Here is a 20,022-nt window from a genome sequence, read left to right on the forward strand (position 1 = left end):
ATTAGATAGGGAGGTGCGTAAGCTGAGGTTGAAGGAAATCGCGTCAGCTAAGGTTTAGTGGAAGAATCGTCCTGTTGAGGAAGCCACTTAGGCGACCGAATCCGATATGTGCTTTAAGTATCCCCATCTTTTCACTGAGTCAGGTACCTTTTCCCTTGTTTCCTTCCCTTTTGTCCATTCGGGGACGAACGGTTGTTCAATTGGTATCTGATGTAATGACCCGCTTGGTTGTTATGTGTGCTTTGACCATTCTATCCTTGCTAGTACTTCCTCGAGGCTAGAAATGAGCGGACCTAAATAAATTGGTTGTGTTGTATGTTGTGTTTTGTAAGTCACTCTGTGATGTGTTATTTACTTGGTTTGGTTGTTCGTTTATCTTCATAGGGCCTTAGAATGATTTTGAGAGACTAAGTATAAAAATGTTGGAATTTCCGTGCTCACTGGTTCATAATGCCTCGTTGCAGCGAAAATTCTTCATTGCAGCGAAGACTTGGTTCGCGCTGCAACGAAGGGTGGGAAAATCCAGTGTTTGTTGTAGTGAAGGACCGGTTCACCGCAACGAGTCCGTTGCAGCGAGACTTGGGTCACTGCAACGAAGATCACTTAAGTCTAATGATGAACTTAAGTAGTTATTTCATACCCACCCTTCTCATAACCCCCAAAACAATTCCCAAGAGCATAAAGGTGAATTTCTAAGGCTAGGGCACTATTCTCCATCAAAGGTAAGCCTTAATCACTGACTTTCTTCGCTTAATGTTCATATCAGATTCTTGTTTCAATCAAAAGACCCTTAACGGGAATTGAAGGGTAGAACACAAACACCAAAAAACCCTAGAATACTAATGGGTTATTATTTATTGTTGTTTAATCATCTAAGAGTAGAGAATATCACTTCTTAGGATGAGAACTGGATATTTAATGATGGAAATTGCTTGTTGAGACCTAGGGTTCCAACAAAAATGAGAACTTTGGCTAAAATCAGTTTTGTAAGGTTGAATTGATTATAGAACCATAGATGGAGTTAATACGATTGTTGACACTAGAATTAGGATGAATATGTTCCTAAGGAAAGTGAATCATTGATTAAGAGTAGAAGTGGAGGGGTTGTCTTCCCCAAATTGTTATTATTGAGTTAATACTCCATTAATTAGCATTATGATTTTCAGACTTTGAACTTTCTGAAGCATTGCGAAAGGTAAAGGCTGTTGCGAAGTGATTCGATTGCTCAAATCTGCTTTGAGGTAGGTTACGATTTACTTGAGTTAGACTTTGATTAGTTTATTGTATATGTCGTAGAATTTATGGGAGAAAGCATGTCTAGGTCTTCGGACATGGAGTTTGGGTGATCGTTGTTAGTTATATAATTAAATTATGTGAAGTGATTCTCCATTATTGAGGTTGATAAACTTGAATTGTATTCATGATACCGTTGAAAGGGAGGTGTTCATATATATCCTTCAGAGACGAATTAAGATAGCTACATATTATATCATCATTGAGCAGATTATTTGTGATTCTTATTCTGGCTTGTGATATTTGATTATACTTCATTGGTATTGACTTAATACGTATTCTTGATGTGATTATGAGGAAATTATTTATGAATATTGAGATGGGACATATACATCTCTTAAGGCACATTTCATAGGGGGTGACGATGTAGTCTAGTTATGAGCTCATAGTCCAACAGAAAGAGTGGTACATGGATACCATGGGTCCCCTACAGGTCATGGCTATTTCGGGAAAACATTACCATTTAGCATGTGAGTACAGACATGGGAGATTTTATTATTGATTTCATTATACTTGGCCTGTCTAGCGGTGTTCTTTGTTGATGATTGGTGACTGGGTTCTGAGTTTCGAGGATACTTGTTGTGTTTTCATATTGGTTGTGCTTGTCTGCCTATTCCATTTATTTTATGTATATATGCATGATACTAATCTTAGTCGGCCTATGATACCTACCAGTACGTGTTGTTTGTACTGACCTACACTTGCTGCACTTTTTTGTGAGTGTAGATTTTAAGCCAGAGACGTCTTCCAGACCTTGCATCTAGTTGAGGTTATTCGTTACCAAGATCAAAGGGTGAGCTCATATCCCTGCCATGCCGCCTGAAGATCTTTTCTTCTTTCAGATGTCTATTTTTATCCCAGATATTATGTTTATTTTAGACAGTTATTTCTTCTCTTTAGACATTATTGGTTAGAGTCCTTGTACGATGACTTTCAGATTTTGGGGATGTAATAGCTAGATTTCTGCACTTGTTATTTTTTTAGATTATTTTATCATTTACTCATGAATAATGTTTTATAATTGATTTAAATAATTGAAATTGGCTTGATAATGGGTTAAGGGATTGGATCGCCCACTATAGGACTAGAGTGGGTGTCACTCACGTCTGTTTGGGACATGACAGAAATAATAGATACTAGAACACCATGAAGTCACACTATCCCTTTAATATACTTTTGACACCTAATTTTTGACCTCCCATAATTTATTTTAATTACCCAGAGTCCTTGGATATTAAATAGCGAGGAATATGTATTTTTAGAAGTCAAAATATTTTTTATAAAATTACCTAGATAATATTTTACCATTTCATTTGGTAAAAAAAATTCTATAATAGTATAAATCATTTGGAAATTAATTTACATAGTTCTACGTATTATTACAACAATTATAATATTTGCTAAATATAACCAAAAGAAAAACAACTTACAAAAATTATTTATTTTAATTGTTCAAGTTATCAAAAATTGATTGGCAAGTATTATACTCTTTTTAGTTCAAGGAATTTGATTAATTAAATTAATTAATCATTTTTTGCCCCTCAATCTTAAATCTTTGCATATTCAATTAATTGAGTGTTTAATTGTGATTAATTCCACAAATTTATTTATTCATATGATTAATAGTGGCTACAATTGAAATGATCAATTGTTGTAAATTATGGCCTTAATTGAAAGCCAAATCTGTGGTTTGAGTCAATTAAGGTCATTATTGCAAAATTAGCCCTTAATCGTTTAATTGGTTTAATTTTGACGATAATTGAAATAACCAAATTCATGGTTTAAATTCAAGTAAGGCCATTGTCGCAAATTAACTTTAATTGTTTTAATTAGACTAAATGTGGCCATAATTGAAACGAGCAAGTTCATGGTTGAAAATCAGTAAGGTCATTGATGCATAATTAGTTCTTAATTGGTTGATTGAATTAAGTATGGCCATAATTGCAATAATCTATTTCATGGTTTAAGTAAATTTTGCAAATTTGAGCCTTTACTCGGCAATTAGTTATACTATGGTCATGATTGAAATAATTAATTGATGGACATTGTTTTAATTTTTGACCACCTGTTAAATGTTGCATATGTGCCCCTCCCCGTATACATGTATACACAGATATACACATTTGCATACATATACACACATGTATACCGTGTATACATGTATATATCGAACCAGGTCCCCTTTCTCTTTATTTTTTATTAGCCAGGCCCAGTCCAATTCGGACCAGACCCGGCCCAATATTAGTTTAAAGGGGGGGGGGGGGGGGGGGGGGGGGGGGTAATACCCTTATACCTTTCATTCACACCAAATAACCCTTAAGAGAGGAGAAAGGGTTTTCTTTGAAACCCTTGTCGTCATGGTCTTCTCGCCTCTTTCTCTCTCTCTCTCTCTCTCTCTCTCTCTCTCTCCTTGTCATCGACGTTTATGGAAAAGTCGCAGTACGCTTATGCTTTTTATAGTGTGTGCTCAATCATTTAGGGCAAAGCAATTAATGCTTCACCCTCTTTCTACCACAACTCAACCAAACGAGGTATAATCCCCCCCCCCCCCCCCCCCCCCCTCTCTTTATTTTTTCTAGCTTTTCTTTGTAACAATGATCAAAAGCTCTGCGAATCCTTAATGGGTTTTGTTTTGTTTGAGTTTCAATACTCGATTATTATTGGTTCATGAAGAACCCCATAGATTGACTTCGATTCGAGTCAAATCTGACCCTGAATTTGCTGATTTACTCGATTCCTAACCGTAGATGTTGGTATTGAGAGATGCAATGGTAAATTTTCAAGACTCCCAAATCGTTTGAAAACTAGGGTTTTGAGGAATTGGGGTTCTATAAATAGAACCCCCAATTTGCATTTTACGAGACCGGACAACGAATATCACTCTACATATTCAAAAAAAAAAAGAATGCCTAGGGTTTCTAGCAATTTATGCTTAAGACCTTTAATTTTTTATTAAGTTCAAAATTTTAATTCTTTTCTTCTGTGTGTTGGCTGAGTTGGGATTTGAGGAGAAAAGGAATCTCCAAGTTCATTCTCGATACTAGGCTGCACATCAAATAGGTAAGTTCCTCTCCTTTTCATTTTTTGCACTTTTAGTTTTAAGCTATTTGTATTTTTGTGCTGATGTTATTTTAGCTCAGTTAAGCCTGTTCATGTGTTTATGTGTTAATTAGTTTGTTAGTAAAAGCATGTTTATGTAGTTTAGTCTATGTAGTCAGGCATGTTTTGTGTTTAGCTAGTTTAAACCTATTTAGTTAAGATATTTATGTATTAAGTTAGCTTAGTCTGTTTAAATAAGCATGTTTATAGGATAGTATTAACTTAATTTTTTTTAGATAAGCATACTTTATTTATGGTTTGGTTGGCTTAATGGATAAATACAATAGATAATGACTTGATTTTATGCACTGTTAGTTCTAAGTTTGACTATCAACATGTGTTAGCTTAGTTCCTGTCTACTATTCTTTATGGCATGTCATATAATCATGTTTATAGCATATTAATGCATTTATGTAGTCTTATGTTTTGATTAAGTAGGACGCTAGTACTATAAATGTTTAAATATGCTAAGTGCTAAATGTCCAGCCCATTTTTTCTTCCTGCTTGCCTAGTTGAGCTTACCATGTTATGAACTATTTAAACCTTTCTTGGTATCCACATTGTTTGACTCACATCTCATTTAGTTAGCCAGAAAAAATGCCATGTAAATGTATTTTAGTTTTGTGCATTGTCATACCCCGTATTTTTATACGTCAAGTTATTCGCAAGAGAATCGACTCAAGTTAAAAGACGGGGTCATTCTCGGACACGGAATAGAAACCCTTAACTTTTAATTTGTATATTAGAACTAATTGTTTATAAATTTATTTAGTGTAAAAATATTATTATTGGAGATTAGGAATTAATTAATTGTGATTAGATTGTTAAGTGGGAATTAGTAATTAATTAAATTAATTAAGATTAATTAATAAAGTGGGCCCACCCGAATTAAATTTAAAAAAAGGGAAAAACACATGACACCTAAGGGGGGGGGGGGGGGGACGTGTAGGACTTGGGGACTTCCTATATATACCTTAACATGAGTCACAAAACACCATTCATCTTGTTGAATCATGAACAACAACAAAAAAAAAAAAAAAAAAAAGCTCTCGGCCAAGAGCCACGTTTGTTAAGGTATGATTTAATCTTTTTTTAGTATGTTTTAGAGGTGATTAAACTTGTATAAATTTGTAAATTGTGATGCATGTGAGAAGTTGTAGATGTTAATGTTGAAATGTAAATTGAGTCGTGTAGGGGGATGCTTTAATTAGACATAGTAAATTAATTTTAAGTTGCATTATAGTTGTTGTTGTTGTCATGGATTATAAGATGAAGGAATGAAAAGAATTAGAAAATTAAGATTGAAGTTGTGTTGATATGAACATGTTGTTATCCTTATGGAATTGAAAGAATTGAAGATATGAGTATGTCTATATGTGTTGTTGGTATTTCTGTGTCAACAGGGGAGCAATTGGAAATTCAGGATAGGCGAATATATAGGGGAAGTGCTGCACGATTTTCGTTAAGTTTTTAGATGATAGAACACCCTAAGCGAGAATATATATAAGCTGAATTATAGGTTCTATAAGAAAAGGGCTATAGATTTGTGAACTAGGAAATATAGTTACTAACGATAACGTTACTCTTATATTAAATAGGCTAAAAGAGCGACGAGGCGAAAGGATTCACGAATAGTCGCTAACAGGTATGTAAAGTTGTCCCTTCTTTCTTTTGGCATGTCTTAGATTTAAGTAATGAATGATATGAACTTTGGGGTAATCCTATTCATAAGTTTCGAGTGTGATTTATGATTCTTATTCACTTCTTGATGTTAGAACTCTCCAGTGATTGAGCCTCCCCCTTCAGTCTTTTGCACGTTGGATAATAGTCGATATATATCAGCTTCTATTTTTAGGAACTCTATGATGACTCATATCTTGACTTCTATAAAATGTTTCATACTATATTGACAAGTAACGTTTTGTAACTTCATTACATATTCATACTCTATATCATATGTGTTGCTATTGCTCCACCTGATCAGCTGGATTATGATATTCTTAAGCCGGAAGCGGCTGCCCGAAGGGGCCATTATTATTAAGCCGGAAGCGACTGCCCGAAGGGGCCATTATTATTAAGCCGGAAGCGGCTGCCCGAAGGGGCCATCATTATTAAGCTGGAAGCGGCTGCCCGAAGGGGCCATCATTATTAAGCCGGAAGCGGCTGCCCGAAGGGACCATCATTATTATGCTGGAAGCGGCCGTCCGAAGGGACTATTGTGTTATTATTCCGGAAGCGGCCGTCTGAAGGGACTATTGTGGTATTAGCCGGAAGCGGCTACGAGTAGAATATTCTATATTTATATTGTGTATGCTAAATTTGTGTATGGGCCACATGATATGGTTCAAGATGTTGTTCCAGGTTACTCCCGGTTTGTTTTCTAAACTTGTTTACTGTTACACTTTTCCTTGTTTATGATTCAGTAATGCTTTACATATTCCGTACTGACCCCCTTTTTTCGGGAGGCTGCGTTTCATGCCCGCAGGTTCAGGGATGCGGTCAGACAGCTCTATTTGCTTCGGAGACTGTTCCTATTTTGGTATAATTTTGTGTGTATATATCATGGGCACGACGGGGCCCTGTCCCGTCACTTATGCACGGTTATACTCTTCTAGTAGTCTGCAAACATCGTGGGTGTTATGGTTACTGTTTGGCCTTGTCGGCCATTTTTTTGTTGTACAAGAAGTATTGGTAGCCTCGTTGGCTTGCCTTATCATATGTTATGTATATATAAATATGTTTTGGGATGTTTTGAGTTACAGGTCGACTTTGGTATTCTATTTACAGCTTTCAGGCTTAGATTGAATGCTATATTTGAGTATAGGTAACATAAGTTGGGCTATCGGGCAGGTTAAGCTCGGTCACTCGTCATGGCCCTAGGTTGGGTCGTGACAAAAGTGGTATCAGAGCAGTTCATTCCTCGGCATGTAGGCAGATGGTGTCTAGTAGAGTCTTGTTTATCAGTGTGTTGTGCACCACATCTATAAATAGGAGGCTACGAGACATTAATAGGGTGTCATTCCTTCTTTCATATTAGAGATCGTGCGAATAGAGCTGTGTCATAAGTGAAGTCCTTAATCTAATAATCTTGTGTGATTTCAGCGATGACTAGGAAGAGTAAAGCGACAGCAGCCCAGAAGGGCAAATCAGTTGAGGGTGAGGCAGTTAGCCAAGCCCCCAGGTCTACTAGAGCTCAGACTTATACTGGGATACACATTCAGTCCCAGAGTTCTCCTACTTCCCCGCCTTTGGAGGAGCTTAGAGGGGCATCCGATCCAACCCCAGCTCCAGCACCAGTACCAGTACCTCCAGTCCCTCAGCCGGATGCTCAGGGTCAGGAGATGAGAGAGATGAGAGATGCTATATGTTTGTTGACTCAGATACTTGCTACCCAGGCTGGACGACGGGATAGGAGTCATGAGTATCCAGATAGGGCTGCTAGTGCCAGTGCCCTAGATTTTCTTACATTAGATCCCCCCAGAGTTTAAGGGCACAGACCCTAATGCTGATCCTCAGGAGTTCATAGATGGTATGCAGTGTACCTTAAATGTGATGAAGGCATCAGCTACAGAATCTGTTGAGTTAGCTGCTTATAGATTGCAGGGTATAGCAATTAATTGGTTTCAGTCATGGAGATTATCGAGGGGTAGGGATGCTCCTCCGCCGACTTGGCAGGAATTCTCAGATACCTTCTTGCGCCATTATATGCCACCCGAGTTGAGGCGGGCAAGGGTTGATAGGTTCCTTAACTTGCAGCAGGGTAGCATGTCTGTTAGAGAGTATAGTGTGGAGTTTGATTCTTTAGCCAGATATGCCCTTTCTATTGTGCAGGAAATGGAAGATAGAGTTCACCGATATTTGATAGGATTAGAGCCAGGGTTGCAGGAGGCTTGTATGGAAGTAGCCATGCAGCCAGGTATGGATATAGCTCGTATTCAGGCTTATGCTCAAGGGTCAGAGAATCGTAGGCGCCAGCGAGAGGCTATCTCGGAGCAGAGTAGTAGTCAACCCAAGAGGGCCAGGTTAGAGGGTCAGTATAGAGGTTTCACTAGCGAGAGCAGGCCCCAGTATAGTGCACCTCTGCAGTTTCGAGGATCTCAGCGGGGTAGGGAGACTTCCCTTAGGCAGAGACAGAGTTCTTCTTATGCATCGGATTCTCAGCAGCAGGTAGGGTCAGGACAGGAGGTGATGCCCCCTCCCCGATGTGCGACTTGCGGGAGACGTCATGTAGGACGGTGTCGTCAGGGTGCATGCTATACTTGTGGTGATCCGGGGCACTATGCTAGAGATTTCCCACAAAGAGTGGGTAGTATTGTTCCTGAGAATTCGGTAGAAGCGTCGTCACCCTCAGTGAGAGCCCCAGAGATAGGACTCCAGACTTCTTCCGGCCGAGGTAGGGGCGGAGGTAGAGCATCTAGTTCCAGTACTGGGCCGCATCGTATCTACGCCCTAGGTGGGAGACCGGGTCTAGAGACACCGCAGGATGCACCATCAGGTATACCCTTCTTCAGATAATTTATTGATGGATTTAAAATATACACGAACTGTCCCTTATCACTATGACACGATGTATCACAACATAAGTTAGAATACGAGTATAGCGGTTAACAGGGTAAATCGAGACAAAAGACTTCGTGAAACACTTAGTTGAAACCTTAAGGGGGGAAGTGCCCATAGCATAGCAAGACCATAGCTATAAATCCAAACTAGAGTAAACAAATAGAAGACTACCTTTAATAGAACCTTACGGGACCAATTCAACATTCGAGGACGAATGTTCTAAAGGGGGGGAGGATGTCATACCGCGTATTTTTATACATCAAGTTATTCGCAAGAGAATCGACTCAAGTTAAAAGACGGGGTCATTCTCGGACACGGAATAGAAACCCTTAACTTTTAATTTCTAAATTAGAACTAATTGTTTATAAATTTATTTAGTGTAATAATATTATTATTGGAGATTAGGAATTAATTAATTGTGATTAGACTGTTAAGTGAGAATTAGTAATTAATTAAATTAATTAATAAAGTGGGCCCACCCAAATTAAATTTAAAAAAAAAGGGAAAAACACATGCCACCTAAGGAGGGGCACGTGTAGGACTTGGGGACTTCCTATATATACCTTAACATGAGTCACAAAACACCATTCATCGTGTTGAATCAAGAACAAAAAAAAAAAACTCTCGGCCAAGAGAGAGTTTTAGCCGAGAGAGAAGTTGAAGGAAAAAGGAATTGGAGGTGTGGAAATGTTGTAATATCCAAGTGATTAGCAAGGTTAAGGAGCCACGTTTGTTAAGGTATGATTTAATCTTTGTTTAGTATGTTTTGGAGGTGATTAAACTTGCATAAATTTGTAAATTATGATGCATGTGAGAAGTTGTATATGTTAATGTTGAAATGTAAATTGAGTCGTGTAGGGGCCTTCTTTAATTAGACATAGTAAATTAATTTTAAGTTGCATTATAGTTGTTGTTGTTGTCATGGATTATAAGATGAAGGAATGAAAAGAATTAGAAAATTAAGATTGAAGTTGTGTTGATATGAACATGTTGTTATCCTTATGGAATTGAAAGAATTGAAGATATGAGTATGTCTATATGTGTTGTTGGTATTTCTGTGTCAACAGGGGAGCAATTGGAAATTCAGGATAGGCGAATATATAGGGGAAGTGCTGCCCGATTTTCGTCAAGTTTTTAGATGATAGTACACCCTAAGCGAGAATATATATAAGCTGTATTATTGGTTCTATAAGAAAAGGGCTATAGATTTGTGAACTAGGAAATATAGTTACTAACGATAACGTTACTCTTGTATTAAATAGGCTAAAAGAGCGACGAGGCGAAAGGATTCACGAATAGTCGCTAACAGGTATGTAAAGTTGTCCCTTCTTTCTTTTGGCATGTCTTAAATTTAAGTGATGAATGATATGAACTTTGGGGTAATCCTATTCATAAGTTTCGAGTGTCATTTATGATTCTTATTCACTTCTTGATGTTAGAACTCTCTAGTGATTGAGCCTCCCCCTTCAGTCTTTTGCACGTTGGATAATAGTCGATATATATCAGCTTCTATTTTTAGGAACTCTATGATGACTCATGTCTTAACTTCTATAAAATGTTTCATACTATATTGACAAGTAACGTTTTATAACTTCATTACATATTCATACTGTATATCATATGTGTTGTAATTGCTCAACCTGATCAGCTGGATTATGATATTCTTAAGCCGGAAGCGGCTGCCCGAAGGGGCCATTATTATTAAGCCGGAAGCGGCTGCCCGAAGGGGCCATCATTATTATGCCGGAAGTGGCTATCCGAAGGGACTATTGTGTTATTATGCCGGAAGCGGCCGTCCGAAGGGACTATTGTGTTATTAGCCGGAAGCGGCTACGAGTAGAATATTCTATATTTATATTGTGTATGCTAAATTTGTGTAAGGGCCACATGATATGGTTCAAGATGCTGTTCCAGGTTACTCCCGGGTTGTTTTCTAAACTTGTTTACTGTTACGCTTTTCCTTGTTTATGATCCAGTAATGCTTTACATATTCAGTACATATTCCGTACTGACCCCCTTTCTTCGGGGGGCTGCGTTTCATGCCCGCAGGTTCAGGGATGCGGTCAGACAATCCAGGCACCTAGGAGGAGTCAGCATTGAGAGTCAGACAGCTCTATTTGCTTCGGAGACTGTTCCTATTTTGGTATAATTTTGTGTGTATATATTATTTGGTATAATTTTGTGTGTATATATTCCGGTCACTTATGCACAGTTATACTCTTCTAGTAGTCTGCGAACAGCGTGGGTGTCATGGTTACTGTTTGGCCTTGTCGGCCATTGTTTTGTTGTACAAGAAGTTTTGGTAGCCTCGTTGGCTTGCCTTATCATATGTTATGTATATATAAATATGTTTTGGGATGTTTTGAGTTACAGGTCGACTTTGGTATTCTATTTACAGGTTTCAGGCTTAGATTGAATGCCATGTTTTAGTACAAGTAACATAAGTTGGGTTATCGGGCTGGTTAAGCTCGGTCACTCGTCATGGCCCTAGGTTGGGTCGTGACATGCACTGTCTAGTCTTCATATGTCCTTTTAAAGCTTGAGTCTTTGTGGTTCACTGTTAGAACACCTGACTTAAAACCTATTAAGCATGCTAACTGAGTCTAAACTACCTATATTTGATCATCTTATTAACTGTTTGTGCTAAATTTCCACTTATGTATGTTTGGTTGGTTCAATATAACCTATGTGAATGTTAAAGCAGTGCATAAGTATTTTGTTGGAACAACATGACTAGTGCATTTAACTCCTTATTTGATTCATGATCAGCCTAGATAACTGATGTGGTACTTGAAGCATGCCTGTATCCTTTTCAAATATTTAAAGTCATTTAGGACCCCTATTTTGATGTAACGGGGTTGTCCTCTCTGTGGTTGTTGCTTGAGTTTAATGTTGTATTCCCAACATTCTGCTGATGATAAAAAGGAACCTTTGTGTTAGTAGATTTGAAAATTTTCCTCTTTAACACTAAAAGGGCATTTTCCTGATATAAAAAGTGACAAACACCTTGTGTATATTCTTTTATGACATTGTTTGCAAAAAATATAAGGTATATGCTTGAGTTTGTGACATACCACTTGGCTTGATAAGTGACCATGACCCTTGTATGTCCCTCTAATCACTCTATTGTGAAGTCTATGCTATGTGCTTTGATTGACTGATTTAGTATACTAAGTCTCAGACTGTGTCCAAAAGGGTTAAAAGGGTTCTAAAACTTAGCATGCAGTATCTGTGATCCATGTGGGTATTCTGTGAAGTCTGTGTTGAATGATTGGTAAAAATATACCAAATGTATGCTATGTGACCCCTTTCTGAACCTGGTCACTCTCTTGTTTGAAAGCATCTTTGTAACGACCTGCTTGGTCGTTATGGTCTTTTCGGTACTTTCACTGCTTTTCGATCTTGGTTAGCTCACTTTTGACCCGAGGGCACCGTTGACATGCTTCCCGAGGTGTCTAGATTTGATTAGGGCAACTTTTTGTGAAAATTTGGGCTTAAAGAGAAAAAAAGTTGAGTCAAAGTTGACTTTTAAGTAAACAAACCTTTTTTAGAAATTTGGGGATTCCGAGAGGTTCGGATGGTCTTTTAGAACTTTTGTGTATATCTAGTTCGGTTCCCAATGCACTCGGATGCATTTTGAGACTTGGGTTGGGAAGTTGGAATTGAGGTATCGGGGCTTGACTCGGTCAACGAGACCTCCGTTGGGAATTCTGAGGCCACGAGTGCGTTGGTAGCGTGTTTTTATGTGTGTCTGTGTATGTGGTTTGTGAGCAGATGGCCTCGGGAGTTATTCGGGATTTCGTTTGAGATTGAGATAATTTTTGGGATTTCTAGTACTGGTGTCTGACAGGGCGACAGTAGTACCGTCCCAGCGGCACCACCATAGCGGTGGGATGGCCACTGGGGCAACCAAGTTCTCTTGTGGCCTAACCGCCTCGACGGTCTAAGTGGACGTGGGGGCGGTGCCGTCGTAGCGGACCCGATGCCACTGTATCGGTATCGGGCCTGTTATATTCATTAAGTGTGTATTAAAAGCCCTTAGTCTTTTATTTATTAATATTCCAAAATTTGAACTTTGGGGATAAATTCTAGAGGATTCTTAGAGAAGATTTTTGGTGTTAAGTCCTTCTAATCTCCTTGCTAATTCATTATTCCTAATCAACTTAGAATCCCTTTCCCTTGTCAATTCCTTAAGTGATGAAGATAAAAGTGGGTTTAATGGATATTCTATCTAGGCTTCTAAATGATGAAATTGATTGGGTTTATGCTAGATTATGATGTATCTAATGTTGTTAATCATATATCTTCCATTATTAGTGTTGAATTCTTGAGTTAATTTAGCAATTAGTTGATGGGTCTTGATCACCTAGTGTTTAATTGGATAATTTACCCCCGAATTTCCCACTTTGACCTTATAGGCCTCGTTTCCCCAAATTCTAAGGTTAATTTTGACCTAATTTAATTGATAGCAATATAGGTATCGATCTTTATGATTTCTAATCTTGATTTCGAATATGCCTAGACTTTCTGGATCTTGAGGCTCAGCGAAAGGGGAAGGCTGAGAAGTGATTGTTGGTGTTATTGTTGTTCGGCCATCCAGGTAGGTTATGGCTTACCCTTAGTGAGACTTCGTTTAGCAAAGCATATATTTAGATGATATTGTCGGAGAAAGCATGTAAACCTTCGAGTATGAAGTTGGGCTGGACATTATCTTAAGTTGGGCCCTGTTGTGTGATTGGGGCTAGCCACCCCGTTGTGTTGTGACTTGATTGCTCTATTGTTATTAGCTTGATGCCGCGTGGTAATAGTAGATATTAGAGACTATTGATATATCTGTTCATGATATTATGGTACCTCACTCGTTGATGTTGATATGAGGATAGTATTCTATATGACTTGTGTAGTCTTTCATGATATGGTTGGCGTACCCATGCTTGGTACTTGTGATATTGATCTGATTATTGATGTTGACTCATATGTTGCACGCATTCTCATCCTTCGTGACATACTGTTGATACATTGAAGATACTTGAGGAAACACTGTGATGAGCTAGGCTCAGTTGGCATAAGAGTGACGCGAGAGTCCGATATCCGATGGTTGTCCCAGAATCGTGGATTGAGTGACACGATTGTCGAGGTTTGTGCCGGAACCGTGAGGTACATGGTCTTCGCGGGACCTCCATGGGTTGTGCTACAGAGACATCGATATTTCCGTCCTGAGTACATGTGTACACAGCTTTGCATTGCATTTGCATTCATACATTATTTGATTGCATTGCATTATGGCTTATATTGTGATGATCTGGTGATTTACTTGTGTTTTTGGGTTCGGATTAGATATATTCAGACTTGGCACACTTGGGTTTAGATGCTTCAACCTAGGTGATGAGGTGTACTTGGTTTTGTTTGTGGTTGACTTATAATTGTTGATTTATCTACTTATCTTGCTTTATTGTCTGAATTATGTTAGTTATAGTTACTCGGCCTATGATACCTACTAATACTGTGGTTTTGTACTGACCTGCACTTGCTGCATTTCTTTATGAATGCAGAGTTCCAGGTTGGATCTACTTCCGTCTCCCGTGGCTGATAGTCATTATCAGTACAGCTTAGAGTTTATAAGGTGAGCACGAGATGTCCGCTGCCTTGAAGACTCCTCTTATTTGTCTTACTTTCCGTTATGATACATATACAGACTTGATGTATTATTATATTCCTAGACTTGTATATTTCTGGCTAGATGCTCTTGTATGGATTACACCAGACTTTGGGCTGTATTTTCTTATTTCCGCACTTGTTTTATATTATTATCATCAGATTTACGTGATTTATTCTCTTCCGCTTATTTAGTTATTTATTTACGTTTTTACTATCATTGGGTTGAGGGTTCGCTTATCGAGGTGGGAAAGGTAAGTGCCCACACGACTTAGCTAAATTAGGGCATGACAATCTCGTGAATCAGTTGAGAGCATGTCCCATTTTATACCTTAGCTGCTATAGTTCTTTGTTGGACCTGGGATCTGTATATCATGAAATATGGCAACTGTACATTGCTTATTGTTGCTTTGATCCTACTTGTTGATACCCTCTAAGTCTCGAATATCTTAATCATGATTCCCTTTTCCTGTTATCTTCATTTGTGCGATTGGTTTTCTGAGGTATACAAAGGGATGTACTCAAATATGCAGAGTATATTCAACTTTGTATACATTCAGTGTATATGAGCTAGTATACTATGTATATGTAATATGTATCACTTTATTTCATAGACTGCTGTTAAGATCTCTTACTTGGGCTTGCTTCATTTTGATATTTTTTTTGGGCCTTTGCAATATATTAAACTTGATATATATTGAGCCCGATCTATTCAGTTCTGCTTCAGTAGCTCTGTTTGGGCCTTGAACTCTGATCCGTGTATTATCTAGCTGAGGCCTGTTTGTTTTATTTCTTTAGTTTTATGTGTTTGCCTTCTTTGTTTATTGAAATTTCGTTTAATCACATATTGTTCAAGTACTTAGGCTAGTTACTAACTTTATCCATATGTGTTGCATGTGAAACTCTTTCTGGGGCCATTCAGGCCATCCTTGCATAAACCTGTCGGGCCAAGAGTCCAACCACCTTTCTTCATTTAGTCCGTATGAGAAAAAGGGAAGCTAATGTTTACATGAAGGCCCAACCATGGGTAAAAATGGTGGTCGCCCAGCTATGGATGAAAATAACTAACTGGTTGGCTTAGGTAGGCCTACCAGCCTAAACTTTCCTTTTATATTCATTATTTGTGTAAATGTATTTATAAAACACTTGATGATTATTCAAAACCCATGTGGATGTAGAACTTATTTGATTTAAAGTTCTAAAATTGGTTTAATGGTATGATTAGTTGTAAAATGAAAAAAAAATGGATTTTGGCTAAGTATAAATCTGGATCAATACGAAATGGAGATTTGAACTAATAAGTGACAAGTTTTGGGCCTCAAGCTCGTGGTTTAGACAATGAAACTATCGAGTAGTTTAGCTTCAAAAAATAGAGAATTGAATTGCGAAATAAATTGATTTCAAAATTTGTAACCTTTTGTATGCCAAGAAACAAATTGTGGATTTTGGACTTGAGCCAGTTCGGAAAAATTGGAAAACTAGATTTGGACTTGAATGAGATTTTGAAGGAAATAAAGTTACTTTGGGCCTAGAAGCCTAGAACTCATTTTTTACTGAAATTATATAGCGACTCTAAAATACTAAAATCCAATTAGAGCACCAACAACCTCTCAGTAGCTTTTATGCACCCGCATAAAAGTGAACCATAACATATACAACTTCGCATAATCCTTGGCGGAATAAGTAGTTCTGACAGGTAGAAAATGTGCTAACTTTGTAAGTCTATCAACAATCACCCATGTCGAATCAAACCTGCATTGAGAATGAGGTAAGCTTATAATGAAATCCATATTAATCGCCTCCCATTTACAAGTTGGAATCTCTATGTCCTACAACAGTACCGAGCTTCTGATGCTCAACCTTTACCTACTGGCAATTAGGGCAGTGGACCACGAACTCTTCTATATATTTCCTTATAACATTCCACCAGTGAATCTCTCTAATATCATGGTACATCTTCGTCGACCCTGGATGAATATAGTAGCGAGAATAATGAGCTTCTCTCATAATCTGCTGATGTAACCCTGCAGCATCCGGAACACACAATCTACCTCGATACCTCAGAACTCCATCTCCAGAAATCTCAAAGGGTGACTTCTTTTTCTGTGGGGCTGTCTCCCCGTACTGAATCAAGGAAGGATCCTCATACCAGTGTTCCTTAACCTGAACTACTAAGGATGATGTCGTTGTATCCGGAACTGTGACTCCTGCATTGCCGAAGTCCAATAATTGAATTCCTAGGCTAGCTAACTGATGAAGCTTGTAAGCTAACTCCCTCTTCTCTGCTGCAAGTAAGACAAACTACACATAGATTTACGGTTAAGGGCATCAACTACTACATTCGCTTTCCCTGGATGGTATAGAATAGCAACATCATAATCCTTCAACAGCTCTAACCATCGCCTTTGACGTAAATTCAACTCTTTCTGCTTAAAGATATACTGAAGGTTCTTAAGATCTATGTAAACATCAACGTGGATACCATATAAATAATTTCTCCAAATCTTAATGCATGAATCATTGCTGCTAACTCCAAGTCATGGATCAAATAGTTCTTCTCGGGCTTCCTTACCATGCTGCATCAACACACAACCCAATCCGATGCTCGAGGCGTCACAATAGATAGTATAACCCTCTGATCCCCCTGGAAGTGCCAGAACTGGTGCTGAATTCAGTCTGTTGTTCAACTCATAAAAACTCCGCTCACAAGCATCAGTTAACTAAAACTTAGCTGCCTTTTGAGTCAGCTTCGTCAATGGTGCTGAAAGAGAGGAGAATCCGTCTACAAATCTCCTGTAATATCCTGCCAACCCTAGAAAACTATGAACCTCCGTCGGTGTCATGGGTCTAGGCCAAGTCCTCACAGCCTCTATCTTTTGGGTGTCAACCATGATGCCTTCACCTGATACAATATGTCCAAGAAAAGCCACGGAGTTCAACCAGAACTCATATTTGGATAACATCACATACAGCTTCTTATCCTGAAGAACCCTGAGCATAGCACGCAAATGATTCGCATGTTCAGCCTCTGATTGAGAGTAGACTAGAATATCATCGATTAACACAATCATGAACAGATCTATGAAAAGTCTAATCATGATGTTTATCAAATCCAAGAATACTGCTATCACATTAGGCAACCCAAAAGACATCACAAGGAACTCCAAGTGACCATATCTGGTCCAGAATGCCGCCTTCGGAATATCTTTCTCTCTGACCCTGACCTGATAATAGCCTAACCTCAAGTCTATCTTTGAAAAACATCTGGCACCCTGCAACTGATCAAATAAGTCATCAATCCTTGGAAGCGGATACCTGTTCTTTATCGTCACCTTATTCAGCTGTCTGTAATCTATACACATCCGTAGCGAGCAATCTTTCTTTTTTACAAATAATACCGGTGCTCCCCATGGCTACGTACGAGGCCTATTAAAGCCCTTCTCGAGTAAATTTTTCAAATGTTCTTTTAATTCCTTCAACTTGGCAGGACCATCCTAGGAGGAAGAGATATAGGTTGAGCATCTACTAGCACATCAATAGCAAATTAAATCTCCCGCTCTGGTGGAATGCTCGAAAGTTCGTCTGGAAATACATCTGGGAATTCATTAACCACTAGAATAGATTGAAGGGTCAGTGGCTTTGCTTCTGTGTCCTGGACTCGAACAATTTGATAAATACAACCTTTGACAATCATTTTTCTTACCTTGAGATAGGAAATAAACCTACCTTTTGGTGAAGCTGTATTACGCTTCCATTTCAAAACCAACTCTCCTGGAAACTGGAACCGAACTATCTTTGTTCTACAATCAACGTTGGCATAAAAACAAGCTAACCAGTCAATACCAATAATAACATCAAAGTCTACCACATCCAGTTCAATCAAATTTGCTACGGTGGTTCTTGGAGACCACGGCAACCCTTGCTGAAAGGGGTATGGGAGACAAGCAGGGCATATAGCCCATAAAGAGGTGGAATCTGTTCGTTCATACGAACACTGACTGGATTACCCACAACGAAGATAATACTCAAAAAGGGACTATGAGTCACCTTTTTTGAGCAATATTCAATTTTTCAGAGAGAAGAATGACCAAAAGTTGACCTGACTTGAACAAGTACATCCGACCTTTCATCATGTATATTCATCTAGCTATCACCGAGTCACTAATAGGTGTAGACACCTCAAAAGGTCTAATCTTCTCAGATTCTATACCATACTTACTAGCAATAAAAAGAGTGGCAGATGATAAAGAAGAGCCTGGATCTATTAATGCATACACCTCATGGGAGGAGATTGATAATATACCTATAACAACATCAGGTGATGACTCAAGCTCCTGCCGACCAACCAATGCACAGACACTGTTTTGAGGACTGCTCGAGCTTGACGCTCCACCTCATTCTCTAACACGGTCAGCTGATGTCTGAGAACCCTGCCCAGAAAGGCGTACTGATAATGAGGAACCAGTTGTAGATCCTACCAGCTAAACTACACCTCCACCACCTCTCGCATAATGTGGCCTGGATGACCACAAGTATAACGCACATCCGTGACCACCCCGGTACTCACCAAAGAAATCAGAAGATCTAGCCCTCTTACTCTGGCTATCACGCTCTCGATCAGCTCATTGCTGTTGCTTTTGCTCCTCTAAGCCTTGAGCATATACCTGAATACGAGAAATATCCATATCCTCTTGAAGTGAAGCCGTCATACAATCATGAATCAAATGCGGGTCACGTCCAATCACAAATCGGAGTACCTGATCCTCCATCTCAGCTACAATCATGGGACATACTTGGCTAGTGAGTAAAGTGAATACTATACACCTGAACACTCATATTCCCCTAGCGTAGATTCAGAAATCTATCAACTTGAGCCCGTCGGGTCTCCGCTAGCAAATAGTATTGAAGAAAAGCATCTGTGAACTCCTGCCATACCACTAGAGGTGCATTAGTCCCATTGGACAACTCCCAAGTCTCATACCATTGAACAACAACATCCCGTAAATGGTAGGAAGCTAACTCTACTGACTCAGTGTTAGAATCATGCATTACCCTCAATGTCCTCTGTATCTGATTAATAAAATTTTGCTAGTCCTCATTCGATTTTGATCCTGTAAATATTGGATGGTCCAAACTGATGAAGTCTCAAACCCTGGCACTAGCAGCCCTATCAGCATAACCGGTACCCATGCCCTGACGTTAGGCCTGAGCAGCCACTAACTGGGTCAATACTCAAATAGCATCTCGCATCTCCTGGCCGGATGTATCATGTGGAGGATTTAGGGGTGCTATAGTTGCAGCCCCTCTGGACCCCTCTGGAACGAAAGGGTTCTGAGAATACTGAGATGGTGCCGCACATTGGGACTTACCTTGGCCCGCATCTACTGGTGGCACCCGACTGGTACCCTCATCTGT

The 20,022-nt window shown here is 38.9% G+C and overlaps 1 protein-coding gene across 1 annotated transcript; it reads right to left on the reverse strand.

The window, feature by feature from the left end:
• Positions 1 to 16,353: 16,353 nt before the first annotated feature.
• LOC132612123 (uncharacterized) lies at positions 16,354 to 19,376 on the reverse strand. The gene is made up of 6 exons (XM_060326459.1): positions 19,272 to 19,376; positions 18,762 to 18,941; positions 18,441 to 18,529; positions 17,436 to 17,826; positions 16,675 to 16,908; positions 16,354 to 16,359 (listed from the first exon to the last, which is right to left on the reverse strand). The coding sequence occupies exons 1-6, from the start codon at positions 19,374 to 19,376 to the stop codon at positions 16,354 to 16,356; spliced, it is 1,005 nt and encodes a 334-aa protein (XP_060182442.1).
• Between the last annotated feature and the right edge of the window lie 646 nt (positions 19,377 to 20,022).

This window comes from Lycium barbarum, chromosome 9, assembly GCF_019175385.1.
Source record: "Lycium barbarum isolate Lr01 chromosome 9, ASM1917538v2, whole genome shotgun sequence".
Lineage (NCBI taxonomy): Eukaryota > Viridiplantae > Streptophyta > Magnoliopsida > Solanales > Solanaceae > Lycium > Lycium barbarum.